The 25,116-nt window shown below is 26.8% G+C and overlaps 1 protein-coding gene across 1 annotated transcript in view; it reads left to right on the plus strand.

Annotated features, from left to right (window-relative positions):
- Positions 1 to 25,116, plus strand: part of LOC100211723 (rho GTPase-activating protein 45) — a 50,070-nt gene that overhangs the window by 22,643 nt on the left and 2,311 nt on the right. The window contains exons 12-27 of the mRNA XM_065818361.1: positions 2,571 to 2,639; positions 2,802 to 3,226; positions 3,356 to 3,536; positions 4,659 to 4,797; positions 4,934 to 5,070; positions 6,979 to 7,038; positions 11,157 to 11,288; positions 11,480 to 11,530; positions 12,652 to 12,738; positions 13,210 to 13,266; positions 13,372 to 13,532; positions 15,879 to 15,959; positions 16,067 to 16,148; positions 17,958 to 17,993; positions 18,096 to 18,117; positions 22,963 to 23,026. Coding sequence (XP_065674433.1) covers positions 2,571 to 2,639; positions 2,802 to 3,226; positions 3,356 to 3,536; positions 4,659 to 4,797; positions 4,934 to 5,070; positions 6,979 to 7,038; positions 11,157 to 11,288; positions 11,480 to 11,530; positions 12,652 to 12,738; positions 13,210 to 13,266; positions 13,372 to 13,532; positions 15,879 to 15,959; positions 16,067 to 16,148; positions 17,958 to 17,993; positions 18,096 to 18,117; positions 22,963 to 23,026 — 1,784 coding nt within the window. The remainder of the gene's footprint in view (positions 1 to 2,570; positions 2,640 to 2,801; positions 3,227 to 3,355; positions 3,537 to 4,658; positions 4,798 to 4,933; positions 5,071 to 6,978; positions 7,039 to 11,156; positions 11,289 to 11,479; positions 11,531 to 12,651; positions 12,739 to 13,209; positions 13,267 to 13,371; positions 13,533 to 15,878; positions 15,960 to 16,066; positions 16,149 to 17,957; positions 17,994 to 18,095; positions 18,118 to 22,962; positions 23,027 to 25,116) is intronic.

Raw genomic sequence — 25,116 nt, forward strand, 5'->3', positions numbered from 1 at the left:
AGAACTTAGATTTTATTTGTAACTTTTGTTATAGTGAGAAAAAAAAAACTGTTTGTATGATTTTTAACGCGTTAGTAAAATAACTTTAATTACAATACTTGAAAAGACGCTAGTGACGCAATATAACTTCTAACGATGCAAAATATATTTGCTGAGTTGAGTTACTTAGAAATGCGCTACGCGTTTTCGCTACGCAGCGAAATCTCGTAACAAGGCCTGATATATATATATAGATATATATATATATATATATATATATATATATATATATATATATATATATATATATATATATAATTAATTAGTAAAAAACACTTATCTAACTTTTATCTTCGACTTGAAGTTTCACCATTGCTGGATCATCAGGAAGAGTGAACTCTTCCTGATGATCCAGCAATGGTGAAACTTCAAGTCGAAGATAAAAGTTAGATAAGTGTTTTTTACTAATTAATTATATATATATATATATATATATATATATATATATATATATATATATATATATATATATATATATATATATATATATATTAGTAAAAAATCACTTAACATAAATTTTTTTTCATTTTACACTGTGTTTCATCGACAAAGATCAAATTAATAAAACTTCAATGTATACAATTTGTATAAATTGAAGTTTTATTAATTTCAATTTATACAATTTGTATAAAATGAAGTTTTATTAATTTGATCATTCATTTCTGATGAATCTTTGTTGATGAAACACAGTGTAAAATGAAAAAAAAATTTTGTTAAGTGATTTTCTTCTTCTTGTCCGCCTATCCACTAAACTCTTCTTGTCCGAATGAGCTAAGTGGATAGGTGGTTAACTGCCCCTGATATAGCTGCCAGGCTGTATAGAGTATATAGAATCAGGCTGGCTGTTAGGACTGTTAGAGCCAGGCTGCAGAAAGCTGGTTTAAACACTTGTGTGGCTGCAAAGAAGCCACTGTCAACTTGTGATCACCGCCAGAGGCAGAGAGCATTTGCACTGATACATCATAGCTGGACCATCGATCAATGGAAACAGGTTCTCTGGAGTGATGAGAGCAGTTTTCAAGTGTTTAGTGGTGGGAAGAGAGTTTTAGTGAGGAGAAGAGTGGGTGAAAGATACCACAGCAGTTGCATTAATGCTACTGTGAAGCATGGAGGAGGTCTATCATGGTTTAGGGTTGCATGTCATGGTCCGGGATAGGTCAATTGGGCCGCTGTGTAGGTGCAATGAACCAGGACCAGTACATTGGAGTCCTAAGAGATCAGTATTTTGATAGTAAAAATGGTGATTTTTTGGCCCAACTAATATTAAAATGTCAAACACTTCTCAATACAGCCTTATACTAAATACAGGCTAAAACCTAATACAGTTTTTTATGAAAAAATTTTCTAGAATAAGCTATATCTTAATTTTAAGTTGCAAAAAGCAACTTTTCTGAGTTCTTTTTGAGGTTGATATTAACTTTTATTTTATGCTAACTTTGTTGTACTAAGGATGGGCCTAATTTTCAAGGAGGAAGGATGACACATTTTTTTAAATCATAGTGATTTCTCATGAATCTGGAGTTTGTTAATATCTGTATTTAGACTGAATAATATGTTAAATTTTTTAGTTTATCCTTTAATTGATTCAAATGTTTCCTTATTTTTTATTTTTCAATTCATTTTTTTTTTAATCAAATAAAGTGTTTAATGGTATTCAAGATGGCTTAAATGTAGTCAGGGTTGGAGTCAAATATAGTTGATCAAGTGCAAATACGTCAATTTTAGATTCCAAATACAAATTAAATACAAATATATGTAATTGGCATTTTCCAAATACAAATGCATAATCAAATATTTGTATTTTTATTAAATACAAATATTTGATTATGCATTTGTATTAATATGGTGTTTTCACAGATATTTTTGTTTTTACTTCTTTGCAAGTTATATTTTGAGTTATTCTAAAGTCTAACTTAAGTTTATTATTCTCAAAACTTAGTTACTTAAGGAAAAACTTGTTTATCAGATAAGTTATTTATACAAAACTATGCTTTGAAGAAGATTAAATATGGTATTATTGTGGTGATGTTATTGGAAATATATAACAAAAAGTAAATTTTCTAAAAACTCAAATTTTGACTTTGTATTGCCAAATGCCGACCCTAATTCTGAGACTAACTGTATATATCAGCTCTAGGAATTAGGGTCAGCATTCAGCAATGCTGACCTAACTGCTGACCTAAAAGTGGCAAAAAATTGCCAACCTCATTTCTATGTTTTATGGTAACCCCTTTGTGTCAAAAATTTTTTGCCGACATTTAAAGTATATAACTTTATATATATATATATATATATATATATATATATATATATATATATATATATATATATATATATATATATATATATATATATATATTATATACTTTTATTAATGTTGAAAGAATGTAATTAATGATGTAACAAATTTAATATAATAATTAACAAAATGGTTTAATTATACTGTGCAATAAATACTTTTAAATAGTATGTAATCAAAGATTATGTTGAATATTTTCTCAATATTAATGATTTTTTTTTGTGTGTGTTAGGCTGAAAGTCGTGAAAATCTAAGGATCGCTAAGAAAACATACATCCAAAAACAAAAAGATCTTGAAAAGGTAAATTTTTAATTTTATATTTTTATTGTCAATTGATTGCAGCTGTTATTGAAGTTATTTGGTTGCAGCTGTTCTTGAATTTATATCATTGAAAAGTTTATTACAATAAATTGTAATAATTATTACAATAAATTGTAGTACTATTTTTACTATTATCTTTAGTACCTTAAACAACAGCAAGAGGGAAAAGAAGATACAACTAAATTTACCATTGGTAAAAAAAAGCATCAAGAGGACTTTAAAAAAAGTGCAGATGAAAGTGAGGAACAATACAAACTCTGTGTTGAGGAAGCAAATGTTCGTCAGCATGAAATACAGAGAGTCAAAGCTGATGTTTTGTTAGATCTACGTCAGTTAATTTATCAATGTGATAAAACAATGAAGTCTGTAACAATAGCTTACTTCAAGATGATGGAAGGATTGTTTAATGTTCTTCCAACACAATACAAAACATTGGCTGAAAGTAGTAAAGGCTATGAAGAAGGCCAGCAGTTTGCAGAATTTGTGCGCCTGCAACAATCTACTCTTAATCAAGCTATGATACCAAAATATAGTTTTGAAAAATATAAAGGAGAGGGAATAAAAAGGTTTGGTTATTATAATTTGATGCATCTGAACTTAAGTTTAAAACTAGCAAATTAAATCGACTTTTTATTTAAAAAAAATTATTATAAATATATTTATGATAAAAAATATATAGTTTTTTAATATTTAAGCTCAATTCGACAAAATCAAGACGTTCTAGCTATATCAAGTGAAGATTTTTCACCAGCATTTATGCCTATAACTCCTCGTACACTGCAACGTAAAAATAGTACCAATTTACCTGATTCTGAAAGACCAATTTCGCCTTTTGGTGTGGTAGCGAAACGGCCTACCTGGGGATCTGGAAAAAAGGTTAAAAGTTATTGTTCTATTTTACTTAACATGTTATGTATCATTTGCTGTAACACATTTTTTTAAGGTTTTGTCATAGTTTTTGTTGATTTTTAATTTAACAGCTTTTTTGTTAATTTTTTTGTTAATTTTTAATTTAACAGCCTAATCTATAGGCATTGAGTAAACTCAAGTTTTTAGTATGTTTTTAATATTAAAAAAGAACAAAAATAAGGACATGCATCGCAAAAATTGTGGATGTCAGAGTCTTAGAAATACTTCATAGGAGAACTAAAAACTTATAAAATTTTTATCTCAAATTTACATTAGATAATTTTTTTGGGATTAAAATTCATAAGCCACTATGAGCCCCAAGTTGTTACAGAAAAGTGATTAGATGCAACATCAGCTGCCTATTCAAAACAATTAAAAATGATGACTTATGGATTATGTTCATATATATCAGTTATTATACTATCACCTATGGATTATGTAACTATGCATCACTAAGTGATAAAAACAACATACATACATATAACAATTAGCAGAAATGGTTGATTGTAAAAAAATGTGAACCGATTACAAAATAATTAAATTTTATAGCACTGCGCTGAAATAGTTTTTGTTTTTTTATCAAAGTTGTCAGTTGAAAAAAATCTTTTTAAAAATTGAATTAAGCGATTTTGTTTCATAAATTTATTATAAAATAAAATTAAAAAACTAGTTTTCATAATTTTTGATGTTAAATTTTTGTGAGATGGCGCTATGTTATTGCGATGTGTTATTTGGATGTTAAATTTGTGATATTTTGTGTTATGGGAAGTTAAAATTGTAATATTGCGAAATTTTAATTAGAATGTGACCAAACTTACAAAATGGTAAGCTCTTCCAAACTAGCTGTTCTTATTTGAAAAAAAATATTTAATGCACATTTTTATTTTTATTGCTTAATATTTACTATATAAATTAACAATATAGTTGTATGTTTAATTAAAACAAAAATTAAAAAACATTTATTTATGCTCAAGATATGAATGTTCAAAGCTTAAGTGACTAAACTTAGGCAATTTTACGGTATATATAATATTTTGATATAAAGTTTATATCAAAGAAATCATAATAAACTTTTCTTAAATACTTTAGGAGTCAGCTACTGATGACACAGATAGCAATACAGATAGATCATTGCCAGGATCTCCTCATGATAGTCCAACAAATCAACGAAAACAATATAATATTCCATTATCAGATGATGAACAAGATGTTAAAGAAGAGACAAAAAGTATGTTTAGATTTTTTTTTTGTTTTATTTTCAAGTAAAGATATATTTTTTTAAGATCTTTAAAAGCATATTTAAAATCTAAAAGAATATAAAAGTATATTTAGTAATGTCTAGTTTTAAAAATTTCTTTGAATAGAATCGGAACCAGGTCCATTTCGTAACCAAAAGCTTTCTCTCGCTGCTAAAATGCATAAATTCCGTAAGCTTCGTGCTCCTGCTAGATGTAAAGAATGTGATAGTTATGTATACTTCAATGGTGCAGAATGTGAAAAGGTAAAAATTATTTTATTTATTGCCTAAAGTATTATTAAATTAAAACTGTTTAATTTTATATTTGTTGAAATTATGTACGCCACAGCGTGACTGTATTACTTTTTATTTCTGGATTTCTCTTTTAAAGAAAAAGTTATAAATATAAACAAATGCAAAAAATATATTTCATTTTACATATTTTTTTCTTTGTGGTATATAATAAAACATGTATAAAATTTTTTTAATTGATAAATAAGATATAAAAAAAAATAGGAAATGCATAAATATATCTAAAGTTATAAAATAAAAAAAAATATTGAAATTTTGTTTTTGCAAAATATAATTTCTATAAGTAAAAGATCTGTTTTTTTATTATTGACAAAAACCTAACTATTATAAATGATTGTAAAGTAGAGCTTTTTTGAGTTTGATTTTTTTTTGGGCTAATTTTTTTTGAACTAAAAGGTAATGATGGTTGCTATGCAACAAAATAATTTTAGCATTATTTTGCAGTCATTCAGTGGTGAATCATTAGAACAACAACAAAAACAGAGGAATTAAGTCACAAAAAGTTGTTTCAAATTTCAAAATTTTGTTTTAAACATATTTTGCCAGACAAATTTGTTTTTCGATTTTGTTATTGTTTTGAATCTTTAAAGATAAGTCATTGCTCTCTTGCTCTTTAAGAAAAAATATTGCATACAAAAAAAAATGCTGTTGACAAAAAAATGCTGCAGACAATAGAATTAGATAATTGCAGACAGTAGAATAGATGTTAGAGGCACTGAAAATGTTATGTTTTTGTTGGAGAGCTACAAATTATTTCAATTATAATTGTAATTAATATTTAAACTTGGATTTCCAATTTATCCAAATCTATAATTATCTGGATTACCCAACCAATTTTAACTATGCAATAATACAGATAAATATTTTGTTTGTTTCGTGTAAATGGCGTAAAGTCAACAAGATGGAAAGCTTATTGTTTTCATTTAAAATAATTAACTTTTTTGTCAAAAGTATTTATCTATCTAGTTTTTTTCCTTTAATTTTGATGGTTTTGTATTCTATCCCGCTCTCATGTTTTTATGAATCATACAATTTACTATTTTTGTTTTCTGTTCACTCTCAAATGTACTTTAAATAAATACTTAGATAGTAGGTCCTTGTAGCCTTGTTGGGAGCTTGTTGTTGGGAGTGAATTCATTTTAATAAAAAATGAAAAAATGTTGCTGACTAATTCAGAAACAAAAAAATTTTTTTGAGAATTTTTCACCTACAATTAAATATTTGAATGTTTTTACACCATCTTTTAATTGTTATTAAACTCGGTTCAATACTAGTGGAAAATTCCTTGAATTCTTAGAAGTCAAACAGAAATAAGTATATTTTTTATATTTTAAAGTATCATTGCCTTCCCAAAGTCCAAGCGATCGCTATAGGCAAGGAGGTTACTGCTTTTTTTTCTTCTTCACACAAGGCTGCTGTGTATAGTAACAAGTATTGTGCATTAACAAACAATAAATGTGATTATCAGCTATTGGAGTAGTCATCTATGATTGTCTAGTTTGAGCTTTGCTATTAAAATCAGTTACATAATAACATTTCAATGATTTCATACAGCAATGTGTTACATTTAAATGCACAACATTAGCAGTCATACAGAAGCTAAGCACGTTTTCTGTTTTTCTCATTATAAATGTATGAGTTTTTGGAAAAAAATAACACCAATCAGTAAAACAAAGTAGTAATAATAAAAATATATGCATCCATTAGTATTACAGTATATGTATAAAATAAAAATTTTATCAATGTTTTTTTACATGTTCTAAATCTTTGTATATGATAAATATTTTATTATATTTTTTACATGTTCCTGACTTTATATTTTGCTATCTTAGTTTAGTAAATTTGCTTCATTATTTTTAGTGTGGTTTAATTTGTCACAAAAAGTGTTTAGAAAAGTTGGCTATCAAATGTGGTAACAAAGTAAAAATGTTTTTTTATTTATTGATCTAGTTTTTATATATATTATATATTGTTATTTACTAAACTAAACTTTTATCATCAATTTTTTATTACTATTAATTATAGTTCAAAAAAAAAAATTAACAGAGTGAAAAAAGTTTTAAAATCTGAAGAAATTCTGAAGAAAAATGTTCTTTCTGATTTTTAATCTTAACAATTAAAATCAATTAACTAACTTATTTAAAATAACTATGTGTCGAACAAATCTGCAGGTTTGATTAGAAAACCTGCAAATTCTTGCTTGATATTGTAAAACAACAATTTAAAAAGGTTAGCCAGTTTTTCCAATTTTGGTTCTGTCCAACATTGGAAAAACAGGCAACCTGGCAGCTCTTGTAGCTTCATGAACTAAAGGTTTTTGAAACTTGTAAACATCACTCGGCACACTTCTTCAAACTAGTTGGGTTTTATGAGTTCCATTTGCAAGTTTGGAATAAAGTTAGTTTCGTTGGCAACAAAGATAGTCAAGTCATTCTTTGAAGACATGGTTCTAAACATTATTTTTTTTTTTTAAACACATTTCTAAGGTGTTTTTAAATTGTTTGTAATATATTATAATAAATTAGTTATAAAAAAAATGGCCCAGCAAATATTTACATACAACTTTCTTTACCATGTTGCAAGGAAGGTAAACAGTTTATATAATGCTAGCCAAATTTTATACTCTGACAATCGAAAACATATCCTAATACTTGGTAATCTGACCTGCAATTCCGAGTATATTACAAGATACATAATCTGACCTACAATTCCAAGCACGCTACACAAAATACATTATCTGACCTGAAATTGCAAGTTTATTTAAAACATCAAAGTTTACTTAAACTACTCAATTGCAATCACAAGTTTTTCACAATCTCATCGGATTTTTCTCAGTTTTTCGGAGTTCCAGATAAATCAAGAAACTTTGACGGAACTTCAACAAAGTTTTTAGAAAGTATCAATTTTTACTCATAAAATAATTAAATTCCTATTTTATTTCTACGCTGCTTTTGCGATAGTTCTTGTTGTTTTCAAAATGTAAATGTTCTCTTTGTTCAATAACAACACTAATTTACATCGCAAAGCAATTGTAATGTACAGTCGGTCAGGTGGTAGTGGTGGAAAAAAACCTCAAAAAAAAGCTTATTCTATTCAAAACCATATAATAAAACATACTCATAATTTTCCATTTTACTATTTCAAAAACTCTTTTGAGTATAATAGTTACTTTTTAATAATAGTATTTTTTTAAATCCACAAAAATCAATTGCGGTATAATAAAATGTAATGCATAATAACATACTTTTTTTTTGTCAAAAAAGCAAGAATTTTTTAATTTTTTAGCAAAGATATAGTAAACAGTAACTTTTAAAATATTATGCGTATGTGATATTAGTTAATATATTTTAACTATTCAATAGTTTACTTTTACAAAAAAAATATTTAGTCAAGATCATTATTTATAATATATGCAAAAACTGGTCTTAAAATAACGAGGTAAGTTTTAAACATATAATACTTTTATTTTGTACAAGTTGTGTTGTATATCGTATGATCAAAATAATTTTGTCTGCCATAAGTCTAATATCCGGCCCACTATGCATTGTGGCAAAATTATGTAATAAAATGTTATAAGTGATAACAAGTAATAATAATGTTTTGTTATACTTACCTATTAGGATAAATAACTTAATTAATAACCTAAAAAGTGATAAATTATCACAATTAAAATAAAATTAAAAACAATTATCTGAGGTCACAATCAAATTGATAATTTTTCTTTCATAGAGAAAAATGGTTTCGGAAGCGTGGAATTACTTTGATAAAGTTGTGGTAAATGATAAAAAATACGGAGATTGCAAAAAATGTCATAGAAGAATTGCTTGTCCAAGAGACAGCACAAGCGGCCTAATTGGACACGTCAAAAGTTGCGAGAAAATAGATTTAAAACCATCCAGTTCCAGACCAGTTTTGACTAAGATGTCATTAAACTATCTTTTTGCCAAGTTCACAGCTCTTGATGGATATTTGATTAGGTCAATAACTCAATCTGAAACACTAAGAATGGTTTTTGAAAATTATGGGCATAGTTTGCCCAAGTCAGTGTCCACAATTTCAGAAAAATTAAGATGTTTCATGCTGAAGCCAAATATTTAATGATCGCTGAATTAGCTGTATTGAAAGCAAAAGGAGAAAAATTTGGACTAACGGGCGACGAATAATGTAACAATAAAGGTAGAAGATACTATAATTTAAATGTTCATCACAACAGAACGTATTGTTAAGGAATGGTGAGAAAATTAAAAGAATTTGGTATAGATAGTGAAGGTAGTTCAGGTAAAACTACAGATGGCTGTAGCTGGATGGTGAAATTGGGTACCATATTTAAGTTTCCACAGCAGATCTGCCAGAATCATTTAATTCATGTGAGTGTTTGTGATTTGATATACGCTAAAAAAGATTGTCGCGAAACTGTGAACAAAAAAACTGAATCGGATTTTGAAATATAAACAGAAACTGATGGAAGGACTAAAGGAGAGTTTCTTATTGACTATTCGGAGAATGAGATTAGATATGAAAAAAACATCGAAAAAATCTACAATAACTTCGAATACTAATTAATTTTTTGAAATATTCATTGTTTCGATATGAAGTTCTTAATAAATAAATGAAATTTACAGACCTTTGCATGACAAAGGACTTTTGCTCGACAACCGCACTATATGGAACAGTGTTTTTCAGATGATTAAAAGATTTTTGGATTGCTTAGAAGCTGTAAAAAATACACTCGAAGAACTAAACTGCTTAAAGACGAAATTGACTTAGATTTCTTAAAATCACTGTCTGACTTATTGGAAGTCATTCTGAGCCTGCAGTTTGCTTGGAAAAACCAAATACAACAATTTTGGAGTGTGACATTGTTATGGAAACGTTAGTAAGGAAATTAAAGGTTGTAGAGACTGACATCAGTTCTAATTTTGCAGAGGGGTTATTCTCCAGATACGAAAATCGTAAAAACATGTTGGTATCATTGAGTTGTTATTTGCGCAATCCTGATTTTTTTTTAAACAGGAATTTTAAAATTTTTTTTCTAATCTATGCCGGTTAGAAAACTATTTATTGGATAAAACTTGTTCGTTAAAAAAATTGTGATAAAAAAAAAATTTAAGTATACTAAGAAATATAAAAATATAAATTTTTTAAAAATTTATTATGAATTATAAATCAAAATATATAAAATTAAAAAAAAAATACAAGAACAATGTTTAATAATCAACTAGATAGTTTAATTTTTTTAATTTATAACAAAATATTATCGAAACTCTGATTTTTTCTCAACTCCAACGGAGTTTTTTCTCGATTTCTCTCGACTCTTTTTTTCGCAATTTTGGTTTTTCATTCTTACTTTCAACTTCAATTCAATAAATATCAGTTATAAATTTATACACTCCATCTAATCAATTAATTTAATCTAATCAAACAATTCATGTAATCCAAACTTGTTTATTCAAGTTCTACTAATTTAAAATATTCAAGCTCAATTTCTTTCTATAGAAAGTGTAATAAAGAAATATATTGGAGTCCAAAATGTTTACCATAGTAAGATAAATAATTTTAACACTAAAAGAGGAATGTGAGTGTCTCAGCAAGTCAGAGATTTTTGAAAAACACTGACATGTGGACAACAATTCCATTCAGACAGCAAAAGAATTGAGTTTTAAAAATACACAAACTACATTGTTTCATTACTAACGATTTTATTTATTACTCTATTAGTTATAATTTACATTAATTTTTGTTTCTAATTTTTTTAGCATTACTTAATGAGGCAGTTGTTGTGAAAAAAAAAATTTTCTAATTGTAAATGCTTAAAAACTGAAATTGCAAAATGTTGTAAAATATTTTTTAAAAACTTTTACATTTACATGTAGATTTTTTTATTAAATTAAAAGTAAAAATTAAAAAACTTATTGAAAAAAAATTATTGTTAAACTAAATTTTTTATGCAAATTTTTTTTTATTGAAATTTTCATCTAATCTAAAAGATATTAAAAGCTAAATTTTTATTGTATTGTATAAAATACTCATTTTTGTAGCGATTACCTCGTAAAATGACAACATTTGGAGTCGACTTTCAACAACATTTGCTTGCCACAAAACGAACTGATATCCCATATATCATTGAAAAGTGTATAAATGTAATTGATGAAAATGGTTTATGTGTTAAAGTAAGGATAGACTTTTTTATTATCATCTTTTAGTATAATTAACTGGCAAACAAATTTAAATTCAATTGTTTTCAAAATAATACTTTTTTGTTTTGTTTTGATTGCTTTAACTTTTTCATAAAATAATTAAAATATTCAAATCTATAAAATACAAATTATTTCTCATACAATTGTGTGATTTTTATTTACAGGGAATTTACAGGGTTTCTGGAGTGAAATCAAAAGTAGAAAAACTGTGTCAGGTATATTAGGATAATTGAATAAAGCTTTCATTTTGTTTCTGAACTTTTATATAATTATAGTAAAATCTAGACTTTTTAAATGTAAAAAATTACAGACCTGTTTAAAACACTGGAGCTGTGCTGGGCTCAAAGCTGTTTATCTCAAAAAAATAGGTATCAGAGAATATCATGATTTCTTCATGATTGTGACCCAATACATTTCAGTTAACATATAAGTTTCTAGCAGTAAGTATAATTAGTATGCAAACTACAAATATAATTAGTATGTAAACTACACTAATATTGTAATATTAATGCTCATATAATGCATTATATAATGTATGGATTAGTGGTGTTAATAATATTTGATTATATATTACCATTAAATGTTTAATTTATTTGACATGATTATTTAACATTATATGATTATGAGTTATGATTGGCTTGATTATTTGAATGTCTTATGATTAGCTATACTATTTAAACATTGAATGACTATATTAACTATAATTAACCTAATTAACATCACAAAACAATATGACCAATATATGTTATTTTTTATATATTATTAAGTGCTCTTTATCCAGGCAGTGGTAGACTGCTGGTTGAACTTTTGGCTGAGTGGTAGACTATTGGTTGAACTTTTGGCTCACAATCTTTCAGTTTGAAGCACATTTAACAAGATGTTTTTAAGTTTAGGCTTAAGAAGAGAACTGTTGTGGCCCACTCTAGAGATTTGGGAGGGGAGTGAGTTTAATAAAAGTAAAAGATATTGTTAATGTTACTAGTAATTGATTATCATTGAATGATTATGTATTATGATGGATATCATTGTGTACAGACACTGTATTATTGAACATAAAAATGATGGTAGTATGTAATCAAGATCTACGAAGTAAAAATGAAATAAATAAAAAATTTGTTTATTTCGTTTTTACTTTATAGATCTTGAAAAAGTTTATTATTATTTATGAATATAGTATTATTATTTAAAGTAAAGTAAATTTAAAGCAAATGCATATTTAAAAATATTTAAAAAAATCAGTTTTAATTAGTTTATAACGTAGACAAAAAAAAAATGGTTGTAAATGTTTAAACTTAATTTTTCAAATCAAATATTTAGCATTATTTTTTTTATTCAGCAATTTGAATCAGGAGGAGATTTGGTTGATCTTTCTAATACTCCTCCACATTTTGTTGCTTCAGTTTTAAAGCTGTATCTTAGACAGGTATGAGGTATTTTCTTGCTTCAGTTTTAAAGTTTATCTAAAACAGGTATGAGGTATTTTCTTGCTACAGTTTTAAAGTTGTATCTAAGTTAGGTATGAGGTTCAATAATTTCTTTTCACATGAAAGTCTGACATAAGCAATTTTTTAAAGAAAATAAGACATTATTTCAAAAACCACCTTTGTCAAGTTAGTTAATTTTACAGTAGAGTTAAAAACTTCTTCACATCTTCATATTTAACAACGAATGAAAGCAAAGTCCTTATGACAAAATGTTTTTTTGAACAAATAAATATAATCAGAAAGCTTATGAATTCCGTCACAAAATGGCATAACTAACACTTATCATGACATTTTTTAAATATAAATGGTTTTTGAAATAAAGTCTTTATATAAAATTTTAGACATTTAAATTTTCTGTTTGTATTTGCAAATTCCTATGAAGTATTTTAAAATGTTGGATATTTTTTCAGCTGCCGGAACCTCTATTGACATTCAAGATGTACCCATTATTTATAAAGCTTGCCAAGGTTAGTTAAATTATCTTCATTTTAAATTTAATTTGTTTATAAAACGGTTAAAAATTGCTAGTTTAATATGTTTGAATTATATTTGTTATTTAAATATGATTTTAGGAAAGTATGAATTTAAAACTATCTCCCACTGATATTGATAAAATGACTGAGGCAGAATGTGCCCAATATGAGGAGATCATATCTCAGCTTCATGAAATAGTAAAGCAATTGCCAAGTGCTAACTATTTTACTGTTGAAAAACTTATACGACATTTGAAAAGGTATTTTGTTTTCTTGTTGAATTAGTTAAAAACTTAAAAGCAGTATGGTGATTATTTCTGAATTTATGTAAGGGGAAGCATCATAATAATTATTAAGTGCATGTTTGTGTCAACGTAATGATAGTTTAATAGTAAAGTGCAAACTAGTTTACAAAGTGTGAAAATTGCTATCTTTTATAAAAAAGTTTATATACAATAACTGGTAGGTAAAGACACTTACAGCAAAGTGTACATGCATCTACTATTGAGTGTAGATTGGATAAGCTCTCTGTTTTTAACATTTATTATAAAGTAATTAAAAACCAGTTGACACATTTATGCTAGTTCAGCAGATTTGTATGTACACAAGTTTTTACAACTGTTTTACATTTATGCATGTCATGTATATTTGCAAATTTGTGTAAGTGTCAATTTTTTTTAAATTTATACTTTATAAAATTTCCTACCAATGCTTTACCCAATATTTTGAACTGACAAATATACTTTTTGCAACTATATTAGTTTACACATACAACATCTATACAACAGTATCTAGGTTTAAATTCAATTATAAAATTGTCACTTTGGCAGTTAGTAATGATGTTGTGATTGCACATTTGTGGTTGGTGTTAATGCTAATGGTTAGAAAATAGCTAATGCTAGTAACAATATAGATTATCAAGTTTATGAATGTTAAAAGGTTAAAAGTATAAGAGCATGCAACTTGAATTGAACATTCTTTCTCTAAAATCAAAAGCATATTTATTTTAGGTGAATTGATTTTTGATAGAAAATAATTTCCTTTTTCTTGTCAATATGGATTTGTGTAGAATAAAATTTTTTTGAAATAATTTAAAAAGTTATTTTAAACTTAAAAACTGGCTTTTCTATCTTGTTGCAACATCATGTTAGAATCTATTTTCTGGCACTTTAAACTGAGTTTGATATATTGAATTCAAAAGAAGACCAGTTATTTTACAAGTTATTTGTATATTTTTAATATATATTTGGGCATGATCATTCAGCAAAAGTTGCTAAGTGTATAAAAAATATGGTAATCTTTTTTAACTTGCATCACTTATTCCAGTTACCATATTAGCTGGATTGTCTTTTGCAGTTAAATGCGGTAGTGGTGTAGTGGTAGAGCGCTCGCTTCATAAGCGAGAGGTTCCGAGTTCGATCCCCACCACGTCCCTGGTAGTACCGCGCTCAACTTGTTTCTCCGCGCAGCGGTCTTGTTTGTCAAGGTTCGTGTTTCGGAGTTATAGAGTTGAGAGAGGGTTATAACCACAATTAAGTAGCCTCCTCATCTGTAGTGGCCTTCTGGGCCTTGGGGAGGTGAAATAACAAAAAAAAATCTACATTTAAAGTTGGAATGAAAAAGTCATTCATAGAATTTTAAATTGTTTTATTTATATTTTTGACATTATATTTCAAACATTAAGTAGAAAAGTTGGAAGAATTGCTAGTTTTTGATGAAAGTCATTTGTTGACCAGTAAGTGACAAGCTAAGAAATGGCATGAATGTAATAGTTAAACATATACAATGTAGTAATCTTTGAAAGGTCTATGGAAAAATGCTGAACATCAGTCACAATTATTTCTGCAATCTAGTTATGAATTTGTTTACACACAAGTAATTTTCATTCCAGAAACAATATTGTAATATTAAAAGTATAAATGCTTTCAAATGTCAAATCATCTTAAGAATAAATTTCATTGAAAACCAATAAAACTCATCTTAACAATTCTTCAAAAAAAAAAACCAAACTAACATAACCATTTATAACAAGTTCATAAGTAATATATTTATATAATTATAAATAATATAAATCTACAATTAATAAATTTATAAGTAATATAACTATTTCTCAAAAACTAAATATAATTATGTATAGTTTAATTTATTTTCATAATAAAAAATAAAATTTTTGTCAAAATCAAAAATCAGCTAGAAAATGAACTATAATAATAAGTCTGATGCATGCAAAAAAATGTTACAGTTTGATGCATATCATGCAAAAAATTATTTTAATGTTTGATGCATATCATGCAAAAAATTATTTTAAAGTTTGATGCATATCATGCAAAAAATTATTTTAAAGTTTGATGCATATCATGCAAAAAATTATGTTAATGCTGATTATTTGATTTTTTAATAGTTGTTGTTTTCTTATAAGACTTATTTTTGAAATTTTACTATATTCATATTTGTTTCTGATTTTAACTTATTATAACTTTTTATACAATATAGTAGTGAACTAATGTTTTTTATATTTGAACTTATTATAAATTGATATTATAATTTAGTGTTTTATACTTAAGTATGTACACCATATTTTTTATTTTATTTTTATTTGTCTGTAGAGTTGCAGATAGATCAGATGATAACCAAATGGGTGCTGCAAATTTATCTATTGTGTTTGGACCAACATTACTTAGACCTGAGTAAGTATACAAAATTTGAATAATGGGAGCTGAGTATTATTTGTTAATTGTTTCATTATTTTTATAATCATGATAATGTTTGGTAACTGTATCTTATTTTGCTTTAGAGGTGATTCAAGTTCATTAGCAGCAGTAATGGATATGGGTCATCAAACCAAAGCTGTCGAACTCCTTATTTTAAACACTAGTGTAATTATAGTTTTTCTAAACACTAATGTAATTGTGTGTATATTTATATATATATATATATATATATATATATATATATATATATATATATATATATATATATATATATATATATATATATATATATGCGTGTTTGTATAAAATTTTACAATAACTATTAACCTTACTATTAGATTTGTATTAACAAGCCAGGAAAGCTCAGTTGGTTAAAGCGCTGCTAAAAGTTTAGAATATTAATTGGTTGTAGCAGCAGGAATGCAGGTTCAAATTCCAGCTCCACCTACTCAGCATATGAGTAGTACTTCGATGCAATGCGAGCTTATCTCAATTAGCTCTGCTATTAAGATGTTTCCTTCTCAACTTGTAAATAAAGAATCTAGTAAATGAAAATTAAAAAATAACTGCTCCTTTTAATTCGATAAATTTTAATAAGTTTGGTAATTTTTTTTTTTTTTGGGGTCATTGTTCTGCTAGAATTGCTATTTAAAGGCGTTTAAGGCATTTCATCAGGAAAAAAATCGGGAAAAGGAGCCATTTATTTTTGTCAAATATCTTTGTATACAAAATGATCTGTAATGCTAATTATTAATGGCATTATGGACTGTTTGAATGATCCCAAAATAATTTAAGATCAGTAACTTTTGATATTTTTAGGGACTTCATTGTGGTTTGTTTTGACTGAACCTCTTGCTGTGTATTTGTTGATCAGATGGTCACAGGTTTTTCAACATTTAACTTGTGGTAGTGGTCTAGTTGTTGAGTGCTTGCTTTGTAAGCAAGAAGTCTTGAGTTCAATTCCTACAAAATCTCTGGTATTAACCACACCCAACTTGTTTCTTCATACAGTGACCTCTTTTGTCTAGGCTAGGTAGATTTACTATAGAACACATTTATTTTAAAAATTAACATATTTGGAATCTTCTATTTTAATAATCAATTTTAGAAAGAAAAAAAAATTTCCATTAATTTCTATGATTGATCATAGTGTTCTAAAAACTACAAAAGTTTAGTATTTAATTTGTATACATATAGAGAGGTTGGGAGGAGCATGGTCACATATAGATGTTTAAAAATGCTTTTAGGTTTATAATTTAGGGGGAGGCGAGAGGAATTGGAAATTGACATGACTTTTTGATTGAGAATTTATAAAATAAAATAATTTCATAGTTATATTTTTTATCTGTTTTTTTTCAAACAATCTAATATGAGCTGGACCCAGTTTAATTAGCTAAAAATACCAGCCAATTAGAAGATTCACTGTCAATTCACAATATTCGATTCACAATCAAAGATTTACTAAAAACAACTTTACATGAGGCAAATCTTTTTTATTCCCAATAAGGTCCTTAGTTTTAATTATTATATTTATTTTCTCAATAATTATTTCTTTTTTTAATTCACCTAAAGGTAAATACTTATCGCAATTCAAATGATAACAACTTTTTCATTTAAACGCTGTATATTTTTCTAGTAATTTTCCTTAATGATTGCAGCTTCTGTTGGTTTTAAAAAACTTTTAAAATACTGCATTATTTAATTAATATTGTTATGATTTGTAAAGGTGCTGAGGCTTGGATAATAAACTATGCAACATAAAAAGTTTTATTACAGTTTTGTCTATATATTTGGTTGTTCTTTTCAGAGATTTATTTATATATATATATATATATATATATATATATATATATATATATATATATATATATATATATATATATATATATATATATATATATATATATATATTTATTAGTTTGTATATTTATTTGTTACTATTTTGCTACTATTACTTTTTTTTTTTTAATTCAGATTTTTGGAATTGTAAATAGTTCTATTAATAATGAGGTGATTGCTTGATTTTTTAAATTCTTGTTTATGAACTTATTTTTCTGCTTTTATTAAAGTTATAAAATTAGGTTAAAATAAATTATTTATATTTTTTTACAGGTGTTGAACAATAAAAACAAAAGTGAGTTTTTCTTTTCTTTCTTTTTTTTTTTTAATGTTTTAGTTTTCCCATTTAACTTAAAATAAGTTTTTAAAATGGTAAAAGAAGAAGACATTAGAAAAAATATTTTGCGCAAATATTGGGAAAATCCAAATAGAAGCTACAATTTAATAGCAGAAAAGTTGCAAATAAATCCCTACACTGTTAGTCATGTTATTTAACATTTTTCTTAAACAAAATCGATTAAATGCAAATCTGGTAATGGTGGAAAGGAGGTTTTTCGAGATAAAAAACTGGTTAGAAAACTGGTCATCAGTTTTATGAATAATCAAAGTCTCTTGCAAAGGGAACGCGCAAAAAAATAAGAATTTTCTCATAGTTAGGTTGTGAAAGTTCAAAATAAACATGTTTTTCAAGCTTTCAAATTATTAAAGTGCCTAACCGTTTTGAAATTCAGAATAAAAGTGCAAGAACTTGCTGAAGAAAGTTTTATGACAAGTATATTTCTCAAAATTTCTAAGTTATTGAAGATGATAACTTATATGAAGTACAACCATCAACAAATTGCTGTCTATTATAATATACTTAATAGTGCTGTCTATTATAATGCACAAGTATAGAGGAAAAGCAGATAAGAAACTTAAATACACAAAACATGATAAGTTTGCTAAAAATGCTTTGATTTGGCAAGCTATTTGCAGGTACGACAAAAAACCAGCACCCTACATTCTGATTTCACACTTTCTGATGAAATACATGTTAAAGAGTGTTAACAAAAATGTTTTTCACCTCTTACTAAATCATATAATAGTAGATATGTGTTCTCGCCTGATTTATCATCATGTCATTATAGCAAACTGGCTATGGAATTGTATAAACAAAACGACATGAAAGTTATGTCTAAAATAGCAAATCCTCCGAACTGCCCAGAATTGAAAATTATTGCAAATTAATGGGTAAGTATTAATTGAAAAAATGAAAAAAAAAAGCTATGCAGAAACGTTAAAAATTTGAAAATGTCATTTATAAAGTATCAAATAGTTTTGATTGTTGTTCTGTCTGCAAGCATATGGGTACCACCAAAATAAAAGTTCAAAATTTTATTAGATGTCCCCAGGAACAAATTAATTTCTTTGAAATTCTTTGTCTTTTATTATTGTATTAAAGTTATTACTTAGTTCTAAATAAAAGTTGATGAGTACCTTTATTTAGTTGTTTTTCTACTTTCACACTTATTTCGTGTACACGTTTTACAAGAAATGTGAAATAGGTGTGAAAATAAATGTGATAATAAGTTAATATATAGTATAATTTTGAAATTCATTAAAACTAGTGCACTTAATATCAAGATCTCTTATTTCTTGGTACCATGAACATGGTAATTTTTTTTCTTTTACCATTTATTTATTATTTAACTAATTTTTTGGTAATTAAGAAAAGTGTTATTTTTACAATTAATCCAAATATTTCCCAGAGAATTTGTTACAAGCTCATTTACAGTTGTTGCTTACAAAAAATATTAGTTAATATTTTTAGATTAATAAATGCTCATTACAAATATAAATGTATAAAGCTCAACACAGTTTTTATTACAATTTAGTTTACTTATATTTATAGTTTACAATAATTAGGTTACTTACAATTATAGTTTACAATAATTAGGTTACGGCTCTGTTTTAAAAAAAAATTTTGTTTATACAATTTGATTCGATTTTCCTGTTTGAAGAAAAGTATTTTTCTTTGAGATTAGATTTTCTTTTAAAGAACAGCATTAAGTCATACAACATTTTAAAATATAAGATTTAAAAATCCTTTCTAAGTAATTTTTCTAATGGAAGAAACCATTTTTAAAATGATCTCATATTTTAATTAATTAAATAATAATTACTATTATGAACTTACATAACCTTTTTCAAAAAGTATTTTAGGTTACTTTGTTTACTTTTTCTACATTTTTTTGTAAAATAATGAAAACATGTTATTATTTTCTTATTTTTGTTGGATTTGCTGTTAGAGTTAGTAAGTGAAACACTGATTAATTCAATTGTTTCAGTTTTATCTCTCGTGTAAGTAACCATTATTCATTACATTTGGATTTATGCATTCAAAGCTTAAGAATTTATTGAGTCAGATATCTTTTAAGAAGCTTGTCTTTGTCAAGACCAACTACTCAGACTTGCATAAAACATATCTTTTGATGTGTTGTAACTCTAAACTTTTTTTTTAAGGTTTATTTAAGATATGAAACAACTCGTCTTGTCACTTGGGGTCTTTTAAAACAAACAAAAAATATATGCTGCTAAAAACATATATATAATTGCTATATATATTCAGAATAAAACGTACTTGGTGAAGGTGTTATAAATTATAACCTCAATTGATCTATTACTTTTTAGTTACTTTGATTCTTTTTTTTTTTGCCTCCCTGTTTATTTATCTACATACCTAGATTATCTACTGTCTATTTATCCCGTCTATTTATCTACATCATGTTTATTTAACCCCTACTATTTATCTACATACGTCTGCTGACTGAAAATTTTTTAGGAATTTTAGTTAAAATATGTTTTTTCGGATTTTAGTAAAAATATATTTCTTAGATTTTAATTAAAGTATACATTCTGGATTTTAGTTAAAACATATTTCTTGTATTTTATTCAAAATACTGGATTTTAGTTCAATTCTTTAAAGAACTTTGTCTTATATGAGGGTTACTATTTATATTTTTGGAATAGGAGCAAAAACAAATAGTTAAGCTGCGAATATATTTTTATTGTTTTTCAAAGTACTCGCCACGATGATCGGTACATGTGCTTAAACCAGTTTTCAAAACATTTATTCCATTCCAAATGAGGTATCTCCAAAACATGATTTTTGAACCCTTCAATAGCTTCTTCGGACAATGAAAATCGTTGACCACGCAGTTTATTCTTCATGGATGGAAAGCTTGCATTGTCATGATGAAGAACAATCCGACGTCTCTTTTTTTTTTCTTATTTCGCCAAAGATTTCTGGCAAACAGATGGTTGTGTACCACTCAGAATTTACTGTTCTATGATCCTCTAGAGGCACTGTTGCAATATGACCAGTTTTTCCGAAGAAACAGGCCACCATTTTCTTTGAAGTGCTTCATGCGTGAACAACTTGTTGGATTTGGTTCATCTTGGAACACCCATACAGTCGACTGCTGCTTACTTTTGGGCTCGTACGACTATATCCATGATTCGCACCAATCGACACGAGCCTTTTTTTGAGCGATTGTCAAATTATGTGGGATCCAACGCGATCATAACTTGTGCACAGCTAAGTGTTCATGTAAAATCGCATATAAGCTGGTGGAACTAATGCTTAGGGATGCCTCAATCTCACAATAGGTTACATGACGATCTTGCTTAATCATTTCGTGCACAGCATCGATGTTTTCTAGCAATACAGTCGATTTTGGTTGACTTTCCCGAAATTCGTTGGACAGCGAACTACGACCACGATTGAATTCACTATACCAGCGATACACAGTGGTTTTTGATGGAGCTTCATCGCCAAAAGTCAAATTAAGTTGATTGATGCACTCTTGTTGTGATAATTCACGTCGAAAGTTGTAAAAAATCATCACACGAAAATGTTCACGATTCAGTTCCATTCTTTGCCGAGACGAAACTTTCAACTAAATATAAAATAAACAAATAGCGTCCATATGACAAAATGTTCTGAGTACGTGTATCGTCAAAAATGTCAAACTTTACGATGGAACCGTCAGATGGACTCACATGACATCAGTGTTGCCAATTCTTGAAATATAAATAGTGATCTTTGTATTAATCTCTGATTAATATAAGACAAAGTTTTTAAAGAAATTTGTTATTGTGTGTGGGCATCTAATAATATTCTGAACTTTTTTTTTCAGTAGTACCCATAGCTTGCACACATTAAAACATTCAAAACTTTTTATTGCTTTTTCCATTAACTCTTTTTTTTGGTTGTTGTTTTATTGTTATTTTGTGTTTATTGATTGCACAGTACTTTTCAATTCAAAATCTGGACAATTTAGGGGGTTTGCTGTTTAGGCACAATGTTCACATTTTAATTATATCTTTCTGTATCCAATTTACTTTACAGACTTCAAGTCAAATCAGGTCAGAACCTGGGTTTGTTATTATTTGATAATTGACCTCTGAGATTGACATGTGAGAGGTAAAAGATTTTATTGTAAACACTCTTTAACATATATTCAACAAGCAAGTGTGGACTCAGAAATAAAAAGTGCTAATTTTTTGTCTCATCTGAAAATAGCTTCCCAATTCAAGGGTTTTTTTTAGTAGTTTTGTATATAATTTTTTTATATGCTATCATATATTATTAGTAAAGTTTTCTATATTTGGTAATGTAATGGATATCAGGTATTGCTGATGACTGTTCGTCGTATTAGTTTTCTCCTCTTCGGTAATAAAAATTTTAGAAATAAAGTTGTCTTACAACTTTCTATAGCAAGTTCTTGTACTTTTTTTAAGTTTTGTCATAGTTAAGCACTTTTTATGGTTTGAATAAAAGAAGGCAGTTTTTGTTTCTAACTTTTGCAAAAAAACTATGAGAAAAAATATTTTACGTGTTCTTTTGCTATTGAAATCTTTTTTGCAATTGAATTTTAGCTACTGTTCGGATTTTTCTGCATATTTGTGCATAACTTTTCTCTAAATCTTTTTCTTTTTTAATTCCTTAATTAATTTAATTTTAATTATTTTTTAACTTAACTAAAACATTTATAAAAAACTCAAAAGAAATTTTTATTTTTTTATAAGCCAGTGTTTTAACTTTTTTATGACATTTTTTATTTTTCATTAACTATAATATAGTTTTGTCTAATAATAGGTATTTCACAAAAAAGAAATGGTATTGGTTCGGAAAGTTCTCCAAATACTTCTAGACAAGAAAGGTTTGTTTAAAACATTTATAATATAAAATATATATTAGGGTGTACCTAAGTGTATATATAGGATGTCCCTTTAGACAATTATAATTAAATAGCATTTATTTTTAAATTCTGCTCTCACTCTCTATATGTGTTCTGAAGGATAAAATAAAAATAAATTTAAATATTTTTTGGATAATAAGTATTTTTAGGGGTGATCCAAGACCCTTGAATATTAACCAAGTCCTTAATATTATTATAAATAAAAAATTTTTAAAAGAATCTATGTTGGGTTTAATTAAAGGAAAATTTTTACAAAAGTTTCAAAAATTCAAAACTTAATATAAGAAATAGGTATTTCTATTTAATTGGTTATAAAACATGCGATGTCGAGAAAGTTAAAAGCAATAAATATTTATGCACCATAACTTTTTTAGAAAAAACTTTTCTCCTTAATGCTCAACTTTTTTGTTTACCTTCCCATGCCTATTCTACAAAAGATTTTTTGAAGCTCTATTAATGAGCTTTACAGTACACTTAACGGACTGAGACTTTATCTGGTCAGGAACTACTTAATATAATTGAAAGCAAACATGATCCTAGTGAGCTTAGACAGAATCTTGTTTGCTTTCAATTATATTTAGTAGTTTCAATTATAGTTATTAGTATGCGGTAGTGGTGTAGTGGTAGAGAGCTCGCTTCATAAGCGAGAGGTTCCAAGTTCGATTCCCACCACGTCCCTGGTAGTACCGCGCTCAACGAGTTATAGAGTTGAGAGAGGGTGATAACCACAAGTAGCCTCTTCATCTCTAGTGGCCTTCTCGGCTTTGGGGAGGTGAATTAGAAGGGAAAGAAAAAAAAAAAAGTTTCTAACAAGATAAAGCAGCAGAAGGCTCATAGATCACTATTTTATATATATGTGTGCGTGTGCGTGTGTGTGTGTGTGTGTGTGTGTGTGTGTGTGTGTGTGTGTGTGTGTGTAATATCATTTAAAAACTTTTATGTTAATATTAATTAAATTTTTATGTTAATATTAATAACAATATGTTTTAATTAGAAAAATAGAAATTTAGATATATATTTATTCTTATACTGAATTAGACCAATTTTATATCAAATGCAGTCAATTTGCCAATATGAGAGGAAAACTGTAACGTTTTTTTTTGTTTTTTTTTGTTTTTTTTTTACAGCATCCTAATCTGTTAGCTGAATAACTGAATGTTTACTTTTGCGCCTATTATTGATCATTGGTCTTTGATGCATTTTCTTTCCTGAAGTAGAATCTGAATAAATTGAAATGAATTTATATTCAAAAAAGTATTCAAAAAAGAAACTTTTAAAGATACTTTTGTAAAACTTCTGTAAGAAGAAAGTTAAAAGAAACTAATAAAAATTGGTACAAAAATGTTGAGAAACTCTAGAAAAATAAGTTTAAAAAAAAAAGTTAAACTTTTAACTAACCTTGCTCTCTGGCAGACAAACACAACAAATGTTTACCACAACTGAGGATTAGTTTTGTATTTTACTCTATTATCTTGGCCGGGAACCTCATTTAAATAATTTATTACTTATTATTTAATTTATTATTATTTAAAACCTTCATGGTATACTTGCCTGCAGATGTAATTTAGTAAATTACATTTGCAGGCAATCAGCAGAAAATCATAAAGATTTTCCTAAACACCATATGCTACGATTTGAGGTCCTTTTTTTGCACTTATTTCCATTAATAGGTTTTATTACACTGAACTAAATTATTTATAAACATCACCATATATTAGTCACTAAAAATAAGGTCACCTTCTCAACTTCTAATGTGTTTTTTAGCAGTTTGTTGAGTTTTTGTAGCCATTTATTGCCATTTTTAACCATAGCAATCTTAATTATTATTTAACCGTTTGGTTTATTTACAATTTATTTTAAACAAATTCTCCCGCATTTGCAGAAATGTTCAGTTTCTTTTGAATTGCAAACTTATTTTCAATGTCGTAAAAAAATGAATAAAGTTATACTTACAAACTTTAATGCAAAAAACTTTTTAATTTTCAGCTTTTTAAAATTTTCTTACATGTCCCCTCTAGCCATCTGAGGGAACAGATAAGTTGATTTCAAAA

The sequence above is a fragment of the Hydra vulgaris genome, chromosome 14, assembly GCF_038396675.1.
Source record: "Hydra vulgaris chromosome 14, alternate assembly HydraT2T_AEP".
In the NCBI taxonomy this organism is placed as follows: Eukaryota; Metazoa; Cnidaria; class Hydrozoa; order Anthoathecata; family Hydridae; genus Hydra; species Hydra vulgaris.